This window comes from Pezoporus wallicus, unplaced genomic scaffold (assembly GCF_028554395.1).
Source record: "Pezoporus wallicus isolate ANWC-B61680 ecotype Strahan unplaced genomic scaffold, APGP_CSIRO_Pwel_v1 contig_6274, whole genome shotgun sequence".
Taxonomy (NCBI): domain Eukaryota; kingdom Metazoa; phylum Chordata; class Aves; order Psittaciformes; family Psittacidae; genus Pezoporus; species Pezoporus wallicus.
Window position 1 is genome coordinate 721,531 of NW_026635738.1, and position 17,737 is coordinate 739,267.

Here is a 17,737-nt window from a genome sequence, read left to right on the forward strand (position 1 = left end):
CTTGTTTTCACTGCAGTTGTTTAGGTATGAAATATACATCAGAGCTCCTTCTAGAGTGCACTCCAGCCAAACGCTGTGACTTACATTTCCACTTACAGGAGCTCTAAAAGGCTGGGAAAACAACCAGGCTGTGGCAGTGCACCGGCTCCAGCCAACACACGCATCCCTACAGGAGACTGGGAATCGGGGGGGGAGGGACACTTTTCTCCCGTTTTCCAGAGGAGAAGCCTCATCTCCATCAGGGTCTGGTCTGTGACAACAGGGGCTCGCAGACTGAGCCGCACAACATCACAGCCAGACCCTGCTGCAGCCCTATGATGGGTCAGGGCTCCCTGGGAACACCACGGAGGCAGCAGGATCCAAGGAGGGCCCGGTCCTAGGTGGATGTCCAGCCCATCTGCTCCTTCTCCTCCTCTCCATTCCCTGCTTTAAAAGAGATAAATACTCCTTCCGTGGTGGAAAAGGCAAGACGGAGTCAGGGGTGTTTGCTCAACTGGTGGAATGCAAATGAACAGCACAGGTTTTGGTTTCCAGAAGACATAATGTCTATTTCCAGTTATTACATTTGACATGGAAAGGGAGCAGAGCTCTCAGGCATCAGTGGCTGGGGAAAAAAAACAAGGAAATAAGCAGCATGTGTCCTGCTGGGGGAGATAAAATGGAAATGAAGAGACCCATTCAGTGCGGTGTCACAGACCCACAATGCTCACCTTCCATATGGGAACAAGGGTAATTACGCACTGGAGCATTCCTCTTCCTGGTGAACAGTGCCCCTTGGCACGGGTTCTGCTCGTCTGAGTGCTGTGGAAGGGCTGTCCCTGCCACACATCACAGTCACAGAGCTCACAGCCCGGCTCTCCTACCCGGTTCAGACACCAAGGAATGCAACCAGAAAATGCTGGAAAATGCTGGCTTGGCAAATGCTTGGGAAGTGAGAGCCTGCGGGGACACCAGGCAGAGCCACCCATGGTTGTTCCTGCCCACGGGAAGGAAAACCCCACCTCCAGCAATGCTGTGAGGGGCAGAAGGACACAGGAGGTGACACAAAGCCAGCCCATGCAGGGACGCTCAGGCACCCAGCACCCACAGGACACCCATATCCTGTTGGAGCAGCACCCTCCATGGGAGCCACAGTGACTGCTGGTCCTTGAACAGAAGGATGCCGGTGAGGGACAATGGGCTGCCACATCTTCCACCAGGTACAAAACCCATCAGAGCTGCTTTTGCCCACTGTGTTTTTAAAGCAATCGCCACTCTTACCATCCATCGACTCCTGACTTCTGCAGCTCAGAAATCCCGAAGGACAAGGAGCCCATGAAATCATTCCTGCTGGTCAGATCCCAGTCCCAAATCTCCACAGACAACCGCCTGTCTTTGTCCGCCTCTTTCAGTTGGCTGGAAGAGAGCAAAGAGAGAGGGCTGGTTTAATTCCAGAAGCCATTGCTGCACCACCATGCCCCTGAACACTCCGTAAGAGCACGGATGCAAACGGAAAGGATGGTCCTCAGTGAGTGTTCAATGCTCTAATATTTAATTTCCCAACCACATCCATTTCAGACGGAGGATGCGGAATTCCTGCCCTCAAACACTCAGCTCTGATCAGGGGGCAGGGCAGAGGTTTGCCTGTTTCCGAGTCCCACTTACAGGACCAAAAGGAATTATTTCCCATTGAATCGGCTTAATGCCTCTGAATAATTAAATCAGTGCAAACCCAATCCCATTAGTTCTTAGGGGTGAGAAGAAGGAGTTGAAAAGTTTAAACGTTTTTCTTCTACTCACAATTTAAATGTCTCGTTCCACTCAGGATTCAGGGAGCACTTGATAGTTTTGGTCTTCTGTTTGCTTTCGTTTTTGGGGTCAGGGATTAGTTTAAGCTTCACGTAGGGATCTGACAAGCCATTAGGGTCCATAGGAACTAGGTTTTTAGCATCTCTTACTGGGGAAGAGAGAAAGGATTAAATTCAGTATCCAAAGTACAAAAATACCCAACAATTGACAACTTCCCTGTGCGCCAAGAGCAAGTGTGAAAACAGCGATTAAAACCGGAACCAAAACCGAGTATGTGCAGACCCAGCCATTCCATGGGGAGTGACGTGCAGTTACCAACGCAAAGCAAGCACAGCTCCAACGGGTGAGGGAGGCTGAAGGAGCAACTAAAGATAATTTTCCTTTTCTGATGGGATGATTTGTTGTTTGCTCTTGGGTTCAAACAGTTTAAAGCTGCTTTTGCACCTTGGTAAGCAGAATTACACTGATTTGCATCCTTCTTTTGGGAGAGGTGGGAGCATCGGGATGGTACTTCCCATGGAGAGTGGAAATAGGAACAGAACAGGGTGCAGCTGGCACCAGGATCCACCAGCCCAGTGGCTGAGCACAGAGCTCTCCCTCTGGAGCCCCTTGGCTTCAGATGCCATGGTCCCAAGGGGATGTCCAAGGGAGCAGGAGCAGAAGAGGCAAGAGCAAACCTGTGGGCAACCTCGTCCGCTTGCAATTGGGTTGCAGCTTTGACAACCTGAATACAGTCAGTTTGACACAAGCATCTCTCCCCAGATTAAGTCAGAGTTTGTCTCCTGGGAGAAGGGTCTTGTCTTCCCTCCAAGCCCCATAAAGACACCAGAGATGGAAAGTCCAATGGGATGTGATGGAGCAGGGCTGTAACTGGGGGAAAAGCTCCTCGTTGGGAGCCCAGAGCAGGAACTCCCCTCCCCTGCACTGCAGCCGGTGCTCACAGCTCCTGTGGTGCCTTTCTCAGGCTTTCCAACCCAAACCCCCCCAGGTCTGTGCAGGCAGCACTGATCCTGCCAAGCCCTGTGGTTACAGAGCCCCCAGCTCCTCCTTGGTGCAGCATCAGCTCCCCAGGCCAGTGCACGCCTCAGGATCAGGCCCATGGGTTGTGCCGGGAACAGGGAACGTGGCACTGCCCAAGCTCCCGTTGGATCAGCCAGCTCTGCTGCAAGGTTCACTGGGGACACAGCTTCACCCCCTAATCCAGCTGCGTGTGCAGTGCTGCAGGATGTTAGGAGATCCTTTCAGAGAGTCAGCAAGAGCAAACACAATTGCTCTGTTCCCAAATCTCCAGTGAGGCGTTCCCAAGGCAAGGCTGGGAGCCAGATAGGTTTGAAAAGCAAATGAATGCTCCGAAATCTGCAATCTGCTGCTGTCCTCCTGAAGCATCGCCCAATTTCCGGCTCTGGAAGAAAGCTCGTAGCCAAAGCTCCAGTTTGCATGTATAAACCAGCTCATTTATCAAACGGGACACCCCTGACAGCAGCTCGTGAAGCACAGAGAGGGGAGCCTGCTGGGAATTGCCTGCTGCCCAATTGCGGGTGCCCAGCAGCTCTATCGATTCCACAGCACTGGATATTTCCCAGACAGGTCTGAGGAGCCAGAGCCACCTCCTGCCCCTCCGGCAGAAGGGGAAGGAATGACTTCATCCCTGACAGCCCCATAGCAGTGATGTACAGCGACCTCGCTGCGGATCCGTGGTCCCTGGGGCAGGTCAGATCTCTGCTGGGAGATGGAGGCTCACCAGTGGTCCATGGGGTCAGGGATGCAGATGCAGCATCAGCACTTACAAACAGCTTTCTGTGCTCAAGTGTGAGAAGCAGAGGACATGTGGGGAGGCTCTGGTCCCCCGGGCAGTCTCTTCCTGTAAGGTGTTTAAGCAGCAGTCAGCCCATCTTCCCAGCAGGGATGAACTGTGCCAGTGCCTCAGCACCCTCACAGGGAAGAGCCTAAGAGCTCACCCAATCTCCCCTCTGGCAGGTTAAAGCCATTCCCCTTGGCCTGTCCCTACAGGCCCTTGTCCCAAGCCCCTCTCCAGGTTTCCTACAGCCCCTTCAGGCACTGGAGCTGCTCTCAGGTCTCCTCTTAAGGAGCCTTCTCTTCTCCAGGCTGACCCAGCCCAGCATTGTCAGCCTGTCTCTGGAGGACAATAAAACACCAGCCACGTGGGTGTCTTTCAAGCCAATCAGTTATTGCCAATGTGTTCTGTATTGCACAGGCTGCTCTCTGAGTTCGGGTCAGCTTTGCCCTGGGCCATCCACCTCTCCATGGGTAGAAACCCACAGCAGCACCAGCCCCTGATGTGTGTTACCTGCTCTGCACCAACCTCATCCATGTACTAACCTGCACAGCACCACCAGCCCAACAGTCACACCTTCCTCTGTCTGTAACCATTCCCCGCGACACACAGTGAGACTTCAGTTCTATAACATCCTAACAATCACTTGCATGTGCCATTTAATGAGTCTTCCCCAAAGCCTGGACATCAATCCCCACTCTGCACTTCAGAGGATGCACAGCGAGTACTCTGCGGCTCATTGGGGACTCTCAGGCAAACCCTTCTGCTCCAAGCTTTGTACCACATGAGCAGACAGGCTTCCAATCTGCTGGGGGAGATCTCCAAGTAATGGGTTTAATTTCCAAGGGCCCTGCCAAGGCTCTGCACTGATAGAGCCGAAACGCCTTCCCTCACCCCTTATCACAGAGGAGAAGAATACATATTTTCTCATCATTGTTACAAGCTTTTATCTGAGCCTTTTTTGATAGGGAAAAAGGCAATCTTTATAACCATGCTTTTGAATGATAAAACACAGAAGTGTATTAGTGAAAAGCCCCACGGTAAGTCCTGCCGAGGCACTGCCTGACTCCTTTTATAACCTTCCTAGCTTGAAAATGATTACAAAACCCTATTTTCAATGACCCTGGCCATCTGCATCATAGGGAGATGTTGGAGCATTGGGGGAACATCCCATCTCCACACCAAACGCAACCCACTGCCGTCGTGTAGGACCACTCAACCAGGCAAAACTGATGTTGTTGAAGGTGTCCTTGCTCATTGCAGGGGCTGGATAAGATGAGCTTTGAAGGTCTTTTCCAACCCAAACTATTCTATGATTCTATTTTGTGATTCTCAGAAGCCATTTGCCCATGGGGATCAAACAAGACCACGTCCCCTCACAGAGAGAGGATGCAAAATCATCTCACACTGAATCAGTGCTGCACGTTTCACCAATGTAATGTCCGCCAGAGACAAATGAATAAGGCTTCAACATTTATCAGGCCATTGTTTGCTTCTTTAAGGAACAGAAAAAGTAATACCTGACCCTCACAGTTAATCAGTTTATGCCCTGAGGCATGAGATTTGATTACCTCTGTTACTATCTCAGCATGCAGGCCTAAGAATTTCATTAATGGGAATAATTTTATCTATTCATTTAAAAAACCCCAAACGCTTCTGCCTGACCTTAAGTAACTCTCTGACTTTTTCAAGCAGAAATCAACAATTAAGTGAAAGAGAAATAAAAGCCCCCAGAGGTGCAGCAGTAATACCTTGCCTCGGGAGGAGCGCGCTCCTCTCCAACCGCTCCCAGCATTTCTATGACAGTTGAATTTCATGGAAATTACTTTCATATCAGTCACATTCTGACAGCTTTGTGCATCATTAAGAAGTAGTAACATCATTATTAATAGTGATGAGTAAGAATATTACAATCCCATTTACAGCAGCTGGTCTTAAATCACTTTGGGTACCAAGCTGAAGAGAAGCTGCTCTGGTTGCAGTCAGGAGGAGGCACTGAAAAGCCTTGGACTTCCCTGGAGCCAGGGGGGATCTGGGGTTGGGGCCATGCTGACACATCCTCTGCACACCAGCAAGGATGCTCAGGGGGTGTTCTGTGAGGAAGAGCCTCTCCCTTACCCAGGGAGTGCTGCAATGGGCTGGGGACACCAATTCATCGCCAGGGAAGGAGATGGCACCAGCTCCACCTCATAGGGCAGGGCAGGTAGAGCTGGTTGAGTGATATGTGAATATTTTCCTGTCCAATATGTGCAATAGCTTCCAAATTATTCAGACAACATCTTCTAATTACTCAGCCAGCCGTAACTGCAGGAACAGGCTTGGGAAGAGACACTGATTTCAGACACCCACATCTCCAACGGAAAACACGGGGAGAAACAGCACTGGAACAAATGCCCAAAGCAGGAAGGAACACAGCCCTTTCCAGCAGCTTCTTCAGGCCATGGGCAGGAGCTCACAGTGCCTGTGGGAGCAGGGTAAGGCCCTTGCTCCAGCCCCGGCAGGAGCTGCACCCTGGAGAAGCGGGACCGGCAGTACCGGAGCTGCCAAATGCCATAGGTTGCCAGGCTCCCATGGGAAGGCAAGATGAGTATGCTGGATAAATAAAGACCAGAAAGTTCTTTGCTAAATATGCAGCGCCATATGGGGGTTCACTTTTATGTTCAAAAAAGAAAGCCTACAACAAAACCCACTCCCACCCCGCTCTCAAAGACAGCTTAAACCGGCTGCCAAATCCTTCACCTTCATCTCTGAGTAAGCAAGGCCACCACCACACAGTGAGGGCAGAGAGCTCTGCTTCCCACTGCCCACCAAGGACAATACCCTTCTGAAAGCCCTGCTCACAGCAAGGAGCGGTCAGAGCTCAACACCCCATCCCTGCCTGAGCACCTCACCTCAGGCTCAGCCAGCAGTGCTGTGCCGTGCCTGTGGCACCCCCTTTAACACCTCCTGGACAGGATTTAGAGAGAGGATGCTCTTGGGCTGTCCTGCGGCTCTCATCTTCCTCCCTCCAGCAGCACACAGCAGCTCCAGCCGGGAGCAGCCACATGCCAGCGAGCACCCGGCGCTGGGATTAACACCCTCGTGTGTTAAAACGCTGAATTGATGCTCTGTAGGAGCATCTATTTGCACATGCTTCTGCAATAGGAAAGGCTCGGGACTCATTATGGCTGCGTCGTCCTGGGCTGGTGATTATTAATTAACACACTTCCAGCTCGTTTATCTAATCACAGAGTAATTGGTTTCAGTTTTGGTCAATGTTGTACTTCATCAGCTCGGTAAATAGCAATGCTCCGGTTCCGGCAGCCTCTGCTGTAACCTCAGATGGAGCCTCATTCCACAGCTCCCACTGTGGACTTGGCTTCGGAGGAGCCACCCTGGACTCCCAAGAGAGAGGAGGGAACCCAACACTGTCCCAGCCCTCCAGCAGCCCCTGCACAAGGACAGGACACACTGCGCTTTCACATGGACAGGGCTCAGTCACCTGAAGATGCTGAACCGTCTCCATCTCCCGTATGTACCCCTGAACGTGCAGCATAAATCTGTCGAGTTTTTTCTGCCTTTAGAGCTTGTAGGTCACCACTTCCCTGAGACAAGCAATGAACACACTGACACAGCAACAGAGGACAGCATGGTTAAGCAGCATCCAAAGGGAACTAACTTGCTTTGGCAGTTTGAGTCATCTCGGAGCACTGCTACATACCTAAATCACATTCACCAGGTCCAAAAGATGACTTCTATTTTGTCAAGCAGCTCAAGGTGCAGGAGGTTCAAGTTGTGAGAAGCTGTGGCTGCCCCATCCCTGGCAGTGTTCAAGGCCAGGTTGGACACAGGGGCTTGGAGCAAGCTGCTCCAGTGGAAGGGGTCCCTGCCCGTGGCAGGGGTTGGAGCTGGATGGGCTTTAAGGTCCTTTCCAACCCAAACCAGTCTGGGACTCAGTGATTCTATGATTCAAGCTAAATAACCAGCCCACGCTACCTCCTTGGTATGACAAAGCTGTGAGGAAGAGTTTGCCATGGCTTACATGGTGGGTGAGGGAAGCAGAGAGCTCATTTTGCCACCCAAGGAGAAGCGACAGAGCCGTCCTCATCCCCATGCCCAGGCTGCCACCACTGGTCCCAGAGGCTCCGACAGCCTCCCAAACACCACACAACTTGCATTCACCTTGGCACAAGTGGAGGAGACTCCAAACAGCACGTTATGAATGTTGTGGTGTAAGGAAGCCAAAGCGCTGAACAGGCTTCTCCCTTTATGGTCTCCAGGAGGGTGACCCACAGCAGCTCAGGTCGCTTGCATCGAGGACACACATGGGACCCAAATCATCACAGCACCAACTGCAGGGATGCTCTACCCTGTTTTAAACCAACACACTTTGAAAGCAGAGCTGCCAGCACAGGCAGCCATTTCTAGCCAGCTACTCGAGGTTTTCCAGCCTCCTGCACGGATTCCCTGGGTCTGGTCTGTTCAGCACTGAAATAAGCACTTTCAACACCATCCAGCCTGAGCACACAGAAAGGCCGGACATTCAACACATGGTCGGACCAGCTGATCCCTGAGGTCCCTTCAACCCGGGATTCTGATCTATGCTCTTGGCTCATCAGGCTTGAGCCAAAGCCAGCTCCATCTCAGGACCTCGCTCACGCGCAGGATGCTGATCACACAGTCCCCACACAGCTCGTGTCGATGCTTCAGAAGCGCTTGCCAAGAGCGCGTATCCAAGTGTTCCTGGACGAGATGCAGACTGGTTTGTCCCCTTATTAACAAGCCCTCAGAAACCTCCTGCATTTTGGAAACCACCTTTGGCTGATGGAGTTCCCAGCACGGAGCTGGGGGACACGCTGAGCCAACAGCACCAAGCCACACGCGTTAGGAAGGTGCCATTTATTTGCCCTATTATTAGCCAAAGCCTGGGCTGTCCTGTGCACATGTTGTAGATTTTGGGCGAACCGGGGGTTTGGCTACTGAATTTCAACCCCTGCCTCTGCCCGCAGCCTCAGCGGCCCCCCAAGGACGGATATGGATGCTCTCGCCAGCCTCCTCCCCTCCAGCTCTGAGATTCATCCTGGCTCTTCAGAACCAAGAACGGGTTAAAAACATTGACATTTGGATCCTTCGCATGTTATTGTTATGATTTCACAATCCCAGTATCTGGCAGACCGTGCCGTAGGCAGGCCCATGTTGTGCCAAGAGCTGTGCACAAGCAGAGCATGAGCACAGCCCTGGCACAGCCTACGGCTGACCCGGGGCTGCTCCATCCCTGAACAACACCCACTTCTCCATCCCTATGCTATGGCAGGTTTGGGGTCAAACCCACAGCCCGCAGCAGTGGGATTCACGGTGTGAGTCTGTGTTAGGTGTAAATACATCTCCTCCTTTCCTGAGCTTCATTTGTGAGCTGAAGATGGGGAATGTTCACCACACCGGACCCACAGCGTCTCCTACCTGCTGCCATCACACAGAGGAGGTCTCAGATCACATAGATTGGGGGGGAGAAACACCGGCCATGGTCATCTTCAGAGAGGACGATGCAAGCAGATGCAGCTTTTTAGGCAGCTAGCTCACCAAAGAGGTCATTCCAAGTCAAACAACGCACTTTGTTTAAGCAAAAAGCTGCGTTTCGCACCGTGAGGAAAAGGTTTGCTTCAGAAAGAGCAGGTTTTAAATAGAAAACCACGCTGCCAAAAGGCACACGGCAAAATCCTGACAGATTCCTCAAGTCGATGATAAAATGAGGAAGGAAAAGCTTTGGCTGTGCCTGTGCTGCCGCCTGCAGGCATCTCTCCCTGCCCAGCCAAGCCCTGCTCGCTCCAAGGGCCAGCAACAGGGGCCTCCCGCGTTTGACACCACAGATGTGATGCTTTTTGCCATGGGTCAGCTCACTGAAGCTCTGGGCAAGGGTCTCCATCCCTGGTGGGACAGAGAGAAGATCCTGCCCTGTGTTTTACTGGGACCAAAGGCACCATTGACAGTCCCTTGGGCACAGAGCCCAACAGCTTCAGCCCGCTGCAGCATCCTGCACCTCCTGCTTGCGCCAGCAGAGATGTATATGGGAAAACAGGGATCCCAGCACCCCAATTTCAGTCTGGTGCGACCAAGCTCTGCCTGCCAGTATGGGCAATCCTGCCCATGCTCTGCTGAGCCTCTGCCTGCTCCATGCACACCCAGGGACAGGCCTGGAGCAGGGACAGCACCCAGAGTGTTGGAACATGCTGACAAATACTGGGACTGACTATGGGAGCAGAGGCTCATCCACCCCTTAGTGCAGCTCCCGGGCCAGGAAACCCCATCCACACACCAGACAAGGTCCATCATTAAGTTTCATGTCCGTGTCCCTCCCTGGCAGCACAAACAGCAGTGCCCAGCCTGTGTCCCCACAGCACACGGCTCCCATGGGCTGGGTGCCCACGCGTGCTCTGGTCTGAGCAGACTTTTCCACCTCCTTCCAAGTTATGGAGTGGGAATCCCGAGCCCCTCACCAGCCTGGAGGGCAGGAGGGATGGACAGGCTGCATGCCCAGTGTGCTCCCTCCTCCTCCTCCAAGCGCTCCCACTCCTCCATCAGCTCTGCAGCAGAGCTGGGGAGCACAGTGTGCTTCCTGCCTTCTGGAAGAGCCAACAGATGACATGCTATCACCAACACCTCCATAAAGGGCCAGAAATAAAACAGCCTTTCAAAGCCAGCTGAAGGAAGGAAAATCCAGCTGCACAGAAAGGGGCCGGGGGAGTTTCTCCCTTCCCTTTGGAGCTATGGGAACACAGCTCCGGTGCCAGCAGGAGCGATGGGAGGCTGGGTACCAGTCCCGCCTCATCCCCCAGAGGGAAGGTGCCTGGGAAGCAGGGTTCTGTGAAAGGAAGCTCTGTGTGGTTCATTGAAGCTCTCCTTTAGGGACAAATCAAACCCCCAAATTAACACATTTTTAATGTGTTAATGTCACACTTTTTGCATGAATATTTTCAGCAACTTCATGTTCTTCTTGAAAACACGTCTGATGGTTCATTAGGCCAGAGATGATCCTGGCTCTTCTCTGCACTCCTGGATCATAGAATCATACAATGGTCTGGGTGGGAAGGGACCTTAAAGCTCATCCAGGGACCCCTTCCACCAGAGCAGCTTGCTCCAAGCCCCTGTGTCCAACCTGGCCTTGAGCACTGCCAGGGATGGGGCAGCCACAGCTTCTCTGGGCACCCTGTGCCAGCGCCTCAGCACCCTCACAGGGAAGAGCTTCTGCCTAAGAGCTCCTCTAAGTCTCCCCTCTGGCAGGTTAAAGCCATTCCCCTTGGCCTGTCCCCACAGGCCCTTGTAACAGGTCACCCAACACCCTGAGGACGGGCTCAGATCACCCCTCATCAGAATAAAGAAGGGGCAGGACGGGCTGGTTTGGGAGGCTGGGATCACACAGGTTGTAGCTGTCTTCATTTGGCTCTGCTGAGCCTGCCCTCCCAGCAAGGAGCATCCCAGAGCAGCAGCTCAGCCCCGCAGCCTCACACTCCCCCTGGCACTCATCAGAGCGGTGCTGAGCTCAGTGGGACACCCCAGAGCTGACCCCATCCCACTGAAGCAAACCCTGTGGATGTCACAGCATCTCCTGCTGCCAGCCCAGCCGGCCTGCCGGAACCAGATCGGTGCGATGCTGGAGGATCTGGTCCTTGTTATCAGCATCATCAGCCTGGCACCCCCCGGCACCCCGTTTGCAGCGTGGGCAGGAAGGTGGCATTTCACACCCCGTGGTTTGAACTCATGCTGTGAACAGCTTGGGAACCCTACAGAGACCAACTGGACCTCCGGAGCTGCCTGCTTACCCAGCTCTGCGCAAGCTGCCTGCAGTGCCCACAGAGAGCTCTGCCTGCCTCCTACCCCCGCCAGCACCCAAGGCACCAGCCCCCAACAGGGAGTCACATCTCCAGTCTGATCTCTCCGTGCAGGGAACAAGAGGCTTTACAAGAGCACAGTTTATGTTTCACAATGTGCCTAACAGGTCGTGGGGGAAGCAGCATCCCCTAGGAACTCAAAGCCTTTAGGGATGGGATAATCCTGTTTTCTGCCACAAGCTGAGAATGGAGGAGTTCCAGGACAGAGGAAACCGGGATGAGGGACAAGGGGCTCCCAAACGGGTGGCTGTTGGGTCCCTGGGATAGAGCAGAGTCCAGCACTGCCTGGCTGCCTCCACCAGCCCCATCTCCTACCACTGAGATACCAACCAAGACCGGTGTGGGCCCAGGAACTGTTAAAAGGCATAGGAAGAACAGTAGGAAAGGGATGTTCACCACCACAGGGACAGTACAATCCAAAACACGTGCTTTTCCCCATGGCACAGCTAAACAGAGGAACTTTCTGCCACCCCTCCCTAGGGATGCTGGAATTCTACATGATTCAAAATGCAGTTTGAGAAGTCTCTGACTGGAAAAGCCACTGAACACAGGGAGCCCCTGGAGCACCAGCCAGGGCTTGCCAGAGGGCAGGAGCGTGCTTGGAGGAGGCCGAAAGCCTTGTCCCACCTCTCCTGGGGCTCACACATACCTACAACGGTGAGCACGTCCTTCTCGATGTCAGCCCTGATGTAGATGCGGCCGCGGCGCTCGGTGTGGTCCGTCCCGCACAGGCTGGGGACGTTCATCACGCAGCGCTTGTGCACGTTCATCATGCAGGCTGCAGGGGGGACAGGAAGAAAGGGACAGTCAGTGCTGGGGTCACCCCTGCCCCAGCTCACAGGGTTTGAGGGGATGGGGGAGAACTTGTCCTCGTTTTAAATGGGGATGCTTTAAGGGATTCCGGGGTAAACATGCAGCAAATGGAGCTTCAAATGCAGCTGGAGACTGCCAGAGCCCTGCCAGGACACAGGGACCCACCACCCCCCCCCCCAGCTCTGGGTCTTACCAATGGAGATTAAAGGATTTCAGCCCTTACTCTAATTACTTGAATTTTGCTGGTTTGTCAGACTTCTCCTCCATCACACCCGTGGTGCAATGCTGGGTATTGAGTGGGTTCGCCAGGAGCTGACAGGGGGCATTAAATATCACCTGCGTATGTGCATTCATATACACGTGTATAGAAAGTTACATATGTATAAAATATATAAATATATATATCTGTAATTTTTTATTCTAAAGAAATTCCTTTCCACTTGGTAACATTTTAAAGGTGATAATGAATACACTGTTCCCACAACAGTCAGCAAGCTTCTATATTTATGGGAAAGGCAGCACATGGCGAGCAGCAGAGTGTGCTGCTCCCCGCCGGCAGCACGAGCACGGAAGCAGAGCTGTGTATTCACAGTCCTTTTAAATAGGAACGTACAAGATTAACATGGAAAATAACTGATCTCTCCCTCTCCATCCTCTCCCTGTTCTTTCATCCCCCATTTCCTCCTCTTTGGACAAGAATTCCCTCAGTTTGCAGAGCAAAGCGCCCTGCAGAGGCTGTCTCACTGCAGCCAGCATGGCCACGGGGTGTCAGTCAGAGCCAGCTCTGTGAGAGCTGGAGAAGGGATGCGGGAAGATTGGAGGGATACAGGGATACTGGGGGGGGATGTGGAGGATGCTGTGTGGATGATGTGGAGGATGCTGAGAGGGGGGAGATGATGTGGGGATGCTGTGTAGGGGGAAAGATGATGTGGGGGAGCCCCTGCCCAGGACCTTGGGGTGCCAGAACCCCCCGTGGCTGCAAGAGCCGTTCCATCACTTACTGTCACATTTCATCCCCTGGTGAATGAGCCCGTAGAGCAACGACCCGCAGTGGTCACAGAAGGTGGGGCTGGAGTACGTGTGGATTTTAAACTTGTGCTTGCTCCGGGGATCCTGGGAGGAAAATACACGATCAGGATTATAAACTTGCATTAAACATTGGCAGGGCCCCACCGTGCTCCACGTTTCACGTGCCAGCTGGCTACGGAGCTGCTGTTAATGGACTTCACTCAACTGCCACCGACTGATGTGGACCTTCTCCAACAGGCGCCAAGATCCAGCGTTATTACTCTTTGGATGTGTTGCCATAACAATGAGAAAGCAACGCGTTGGCTTCTCTGGCGATACACTGCTGTTAAATAACTTGGCCTTAGCATAGAAAGCACCAGGTGAAATTGGTGCCTAAGAACCAGCACAAGGGCTGGACCCTACTCAACTTCCGTGTAAAGCACAAAAAGCCACTCGTTATTTCCATCTGTATTAAGGGTACCCAGTGAACACCTTTGAGCTCCGGTGCCAATCCCTCCCCAGCACACTCCGGGGGAACTGAGCTGCTTAGTCAAATACTACTTGGGTATTTGGGGCTTTCTTAAAACCAACAGCAGATTTCCTGCAACAGCAGAACACACAAACCGAGAGGCACCGGTTTATCTTGGACACTGGCTGCAGTTCTGCGCAGCCACCTTGCAAACAGGGCTCCTCTACTGCAACAGGGATCTACAGAATCATGGAATGGTTTGGGCTGAAGGGACCTTAAAGCTCCTCCAGCTCGAACCCCTGCCACGGGCAGGGACACCTTCCACTGGAGCAGCTTGCTCCAAGCCCCTGTGTCCAACCTGGCCTTGAGCACTGCCAGGGATGGGGCAGCCACAGCTTCTCTGGGCACCCTGTGCCAGTGCCTCAGCACCCTCACAGGGAAGAGCTTCTGCCTAAGAGCTCATCTCAGTCTCCCCTCGGGCAGGTTAAAGCCATTCCCCTTGGCCTGTCCCTACAGGCCCTTGTCCCAAGCCCCTCTCCAGGTTTCCTGCAGCCCCTTCAGGCGCTGGAGCTGCTCTAAGGTCTCCCCTTCAGGAGCCTTCTCTTGTCCAGGCTGACCCAGCCCAGCTCTCTCAGCCTGGCTCCAGAGCAGAGCTGCTCCAGCCCTCGGAGAAACAACTTCAAGAGGGACATCGGACCAACCATGGGGAGAAATGACTGAGGCAGACCAAGGATTTGATGTTTCTTGGTATCTTCCATGCAAGACAAGATAATTCTGGAAGCCCTGATCAACCTCAGTTATTCAGACCAACACTGAGCATCGGGAAGACAGCACAAAGTTATGTCAGAACCATACAGGGACCACATGAGGACCAAGGGCACACTGGGGCAGGCAGTGCTGCTCCTGCAAGGGAGCCCAGAGCATCTCAGCGCTGCAGAGTAGGGTGCTGGCAGCATCTCACACAGCAGAGGAGGAGGATTATGGTGAGAAGCTGCTGGCTTCGTCCCATCTCAGGTTAATTGCAGGGTTAGGGATGAGGCACAGCTCCCGGCTTGGCCATTTGAGCTCAGTGGCTTTTTAATGGCCTGGAAAGGAGCCCAGGCGTTAGGAAAGACACCTTTACAGGGCACCGCGAGCCACGTAAATAAATAAAGAGCGGAGCCAGAGCTGAGCTATAACAGAGCTGCCAATACATCACCTCCCCCATTCCAATTCATTTTCCTACCACTACTGCACTGAGCCTTCCAGTTACGTTAATCGCTTCACATTCTGCATTATTTCACAGCACCACAGATAACTTGAGTGATACCAGGAAGGCGGAAGAGTAACGGAGCTTCATTTGATTCAGTCTGTTGAGTGCCAGGGATCAGGCACATGCTTCAGCAAGTTTATTGTATTTGAAACTGAAATCATCTCACATCTTAGCCTAAGCAAAGCGCTCCTATGCGCGGAGCAGGGCTTAGCTCTGTCTGGTAGCTTGTGTGTCAGCTGGGAGGCAGAGAGGATGAGGCTTCATGGTTAACCTGGCTTCTGGGCAGCCCCAGCTGCCCAAAGGACAGCTCTCCAAGTGACACTGCGCCTTCCAGCCTTCCCCAGAGAGGTAACAGACCACAGAACACCCCAGCCTGGGTTTCAGGCTAGAAGAGGGGTGGAAATGAAAGCTTTGCTAGGCAGACTGCAGGCAGGGGGCTGGAGCCGGGCAGCCCATGATGCAGGCAGGTACCACCGAGCACTGCTGCCCAAAGGGACACCCGGCTGAGCACACCCCTCCTAAGAGGCTTACAGGGTCAGTGCAATCCCTGCGCTGGACGTGCTGTAAGCCTCTGAAAACTTGATTTTATGACCTGAGCTCTGCTTGCGCAACAGCTCAGGGACATCCCTGTAAGCAGCTTTGCCCACACAACACGGCGTGAACCAGCTCCGGCATCTCCCATGGATGGGCCCATGTCACCGAGGGCCTCATCTCATGGTGTGTGAGCACTTGCAGGGACGGTGACTGCAGCCCTGTCCTGGGCAGCCCGTTCAATGGCTGAGCACCCTCTGGGGCAGGAATTGTTCCTCAGCTCCATCTAAACCTGCCCTGGGGCAGCTTGAGGCCGTTTCCTCTTGTCCCATCCCTTGTTCCCTGGGAGCAGAGCCCAGCCCCTCCTGGCTCCATCCTCCTGTCAGGCACTTGTAGGGAGCGACCAGGTCCCCCCTGAGTCCTCTGCATCTTGCAGAGCCCTGGGCACGGCTGCAGAGGACACCCCGGGGTGCTTGGGCATCGTCCCATCACCTTCAGCAGCAGGATGAGGTTGATGCCACGGGGGCAGCAATAGCAGAAGCCACGTGCTAAACCCCAGCGTGTGACACGGGGAGGAATCGCCCCCGAGCACTTCAGTTTCTGTGTTCCCTTCTAGAAACAGATATTCCTGTTTAGGCAAATGAAAGCTTTAGTCATTCATAAAGAAAAAAACCCAACAAACCACAGGCTTAATGCAAAATGAGACAATTGATGTGAAGGATGTTAAATTCCCACTGGAAACGGGAGTTAAAAAAGACAGAGCCAGAAAAGTAAAGTGTGCATTGAGCCATGCTGCGGCAGCAACAGCATCTCCAAAGTGCTCCATCAGCATCCCAGCCCTGCTCAGAGGGAGCTGGACCCCTCATGGGCTTCACTTTCTGCTCCCACCCCAAGAGCTGTGTTCTGGATTGACCCAGCACCCAGAGTCCAAAGGATGTGAGGGTGATGGATGCAGCCAGGCACAGGGAGGCAGAACTGCTTCTCTGGTGCGAGGGCCCTGTTTCACCTTGACCAGGCTTTAGAAGGTGCCAGAAACTGGAAAGTCTGGATATCATTTTCGACCCAGGCTGAAGTCATTTTGCAAAGAGCCTATTTTTGTACCACAGAGACAGGGATGACGAGGTCCCTGTGTGTGCAGATGCTGAGACTTACAGCAAGAACGTTTAAAAAGAAGTTTGCCAAGAAAAGGAGAAGCGTTCCTCCTGCATCCCACCAGCGCAGAGGAGCAGGGCAGAGGGGCTCTTCTTCAGAACAGAGCTGAGAAACACCATGAGGAGAGTTTTGCTGCACTGCGAGGCTCTGCCCTTTTGAATCAGCGCTGCCACAGACCTGTGATGCTGCAAGGGGAGGGATGTGCGTCTTGAGGATGTGAGCCTGAACGAGTCCGAGCATAAGCTAGGAAAGGGAAGAAGCTGTTGGCTTCAACCTGGTACCCTGCAATGACCCATTAGAGGTGGCTTCTGCTTCTCAGCTTGACAGCAGGTTTCAGGTCTGAAATGAGCCAGTGCTGTATCGCATCCTTGACGTACTGCAGCCCTGACCTGCAGAGCAGACCTCGCAGACCCCAGCTCTCCCCAGAACCCCACACACCTCTCGCTGCTCCCACCCTACTGTGCTGGGTATGGGGGTCTGTGTGTGCTGCCTGCAGCAGCCCCAGCTCTCCTGCACTCCCAGGAACACAAGGAACGTGAGTCATAAGCAAGGAACCAAGCCCTGCCCTTTGAGGCACTGTGAGCACAGCCCTGCCAGAGCCTTCCCCAGGCTCAGCAGTCACCTGCACCGTTCTTCAGGGTCATACCCACCCCTGAGCTCCCTCAAGGACCACACCAATGTCAGGCACCTCCCGCTGAACCCTGATGGAGATGCTGATGCAGGAGCTGCTGCTCACCGGTTCCTTGCCGGCAGGCAGCTGGTGGCATTGATCAGAAGGACAATTTATGTGCTGCTCATGGGAGCCAGCATCCCTTTGCTCTTGTGCAGCAGCCTGCCTGGGCAGCGGCTCAGCACACAGCGGTAAGCCAAGGGGGGAGAGCAGAGCAGAGCAGCACCACGCTGCACGACAAGCAAGGGCGTTTGGCTTCAGCTATTCCTCATGCCAAGTCCGTGTCCTGGCAAGGGCAGCAGCCTTCTGTCATACACAGGGTGCAAACCCTGGGCTGGATGCTGCCTGGGTTTAGACACTTCTGCACTGCATCGGTGTTGCCTCTCCTGGTGCA

At 53.5% G+C, this 17,737-nt stretch overlaps 2 protein-coding genes across 3 annotated transcripts in view; both read right to left on the reverse strand.

Annotated features, from left to right (window-relative positions):
- The window catches only part of PRKCB (protein kinase C beta), a 101,872-nt gene that overhangs the window by 36,770 nt on the left and 47,365 nt on the right, over positions 1 to 17,737 (reverse strand). For both annotated transcript variants that reach the window (XM_057398068.1, XM_057398066.1), the window contains exons 4-7: positions 13,263 to 13,374; positions 12,098 to 12,226; positions 1,780 to 1,936; positions 1,261 to 1,395 (exon numbers count right to left, since the gene is read on the reverse strand). In XM_057398068.1, coding sequence (XP_057254051.1) covers positions 1,261 to 1,395; positions 1,780 to 1,936; positions 12,098 to 12,226; positions 13,263 to 13,374 — 533 coding nt within the window. The remainder of the gene's footprint in view (positions 1 to 1,260; positions 1,396 to 1,779; positions 1,937 to 12,097; positions 12,227 to 13,262; positions 13,375 to 17,737) is intronic.
- TEX47 (testis expressed 47) overlaps positions 12,826 to 17,737 on the reverse strand; it is a 149,324-nt gene continuing 144,412 nt past the window's right edge. The window contains exon 8 of the mRNA XM_057398007.1: positions 12,826 to 12,839. The gene's annotated coding sequence lies outside the window, so the exon portion shown is untranslated. The remainder of the gene's footprint in view (positions 12,840 to 17,737) is intronic.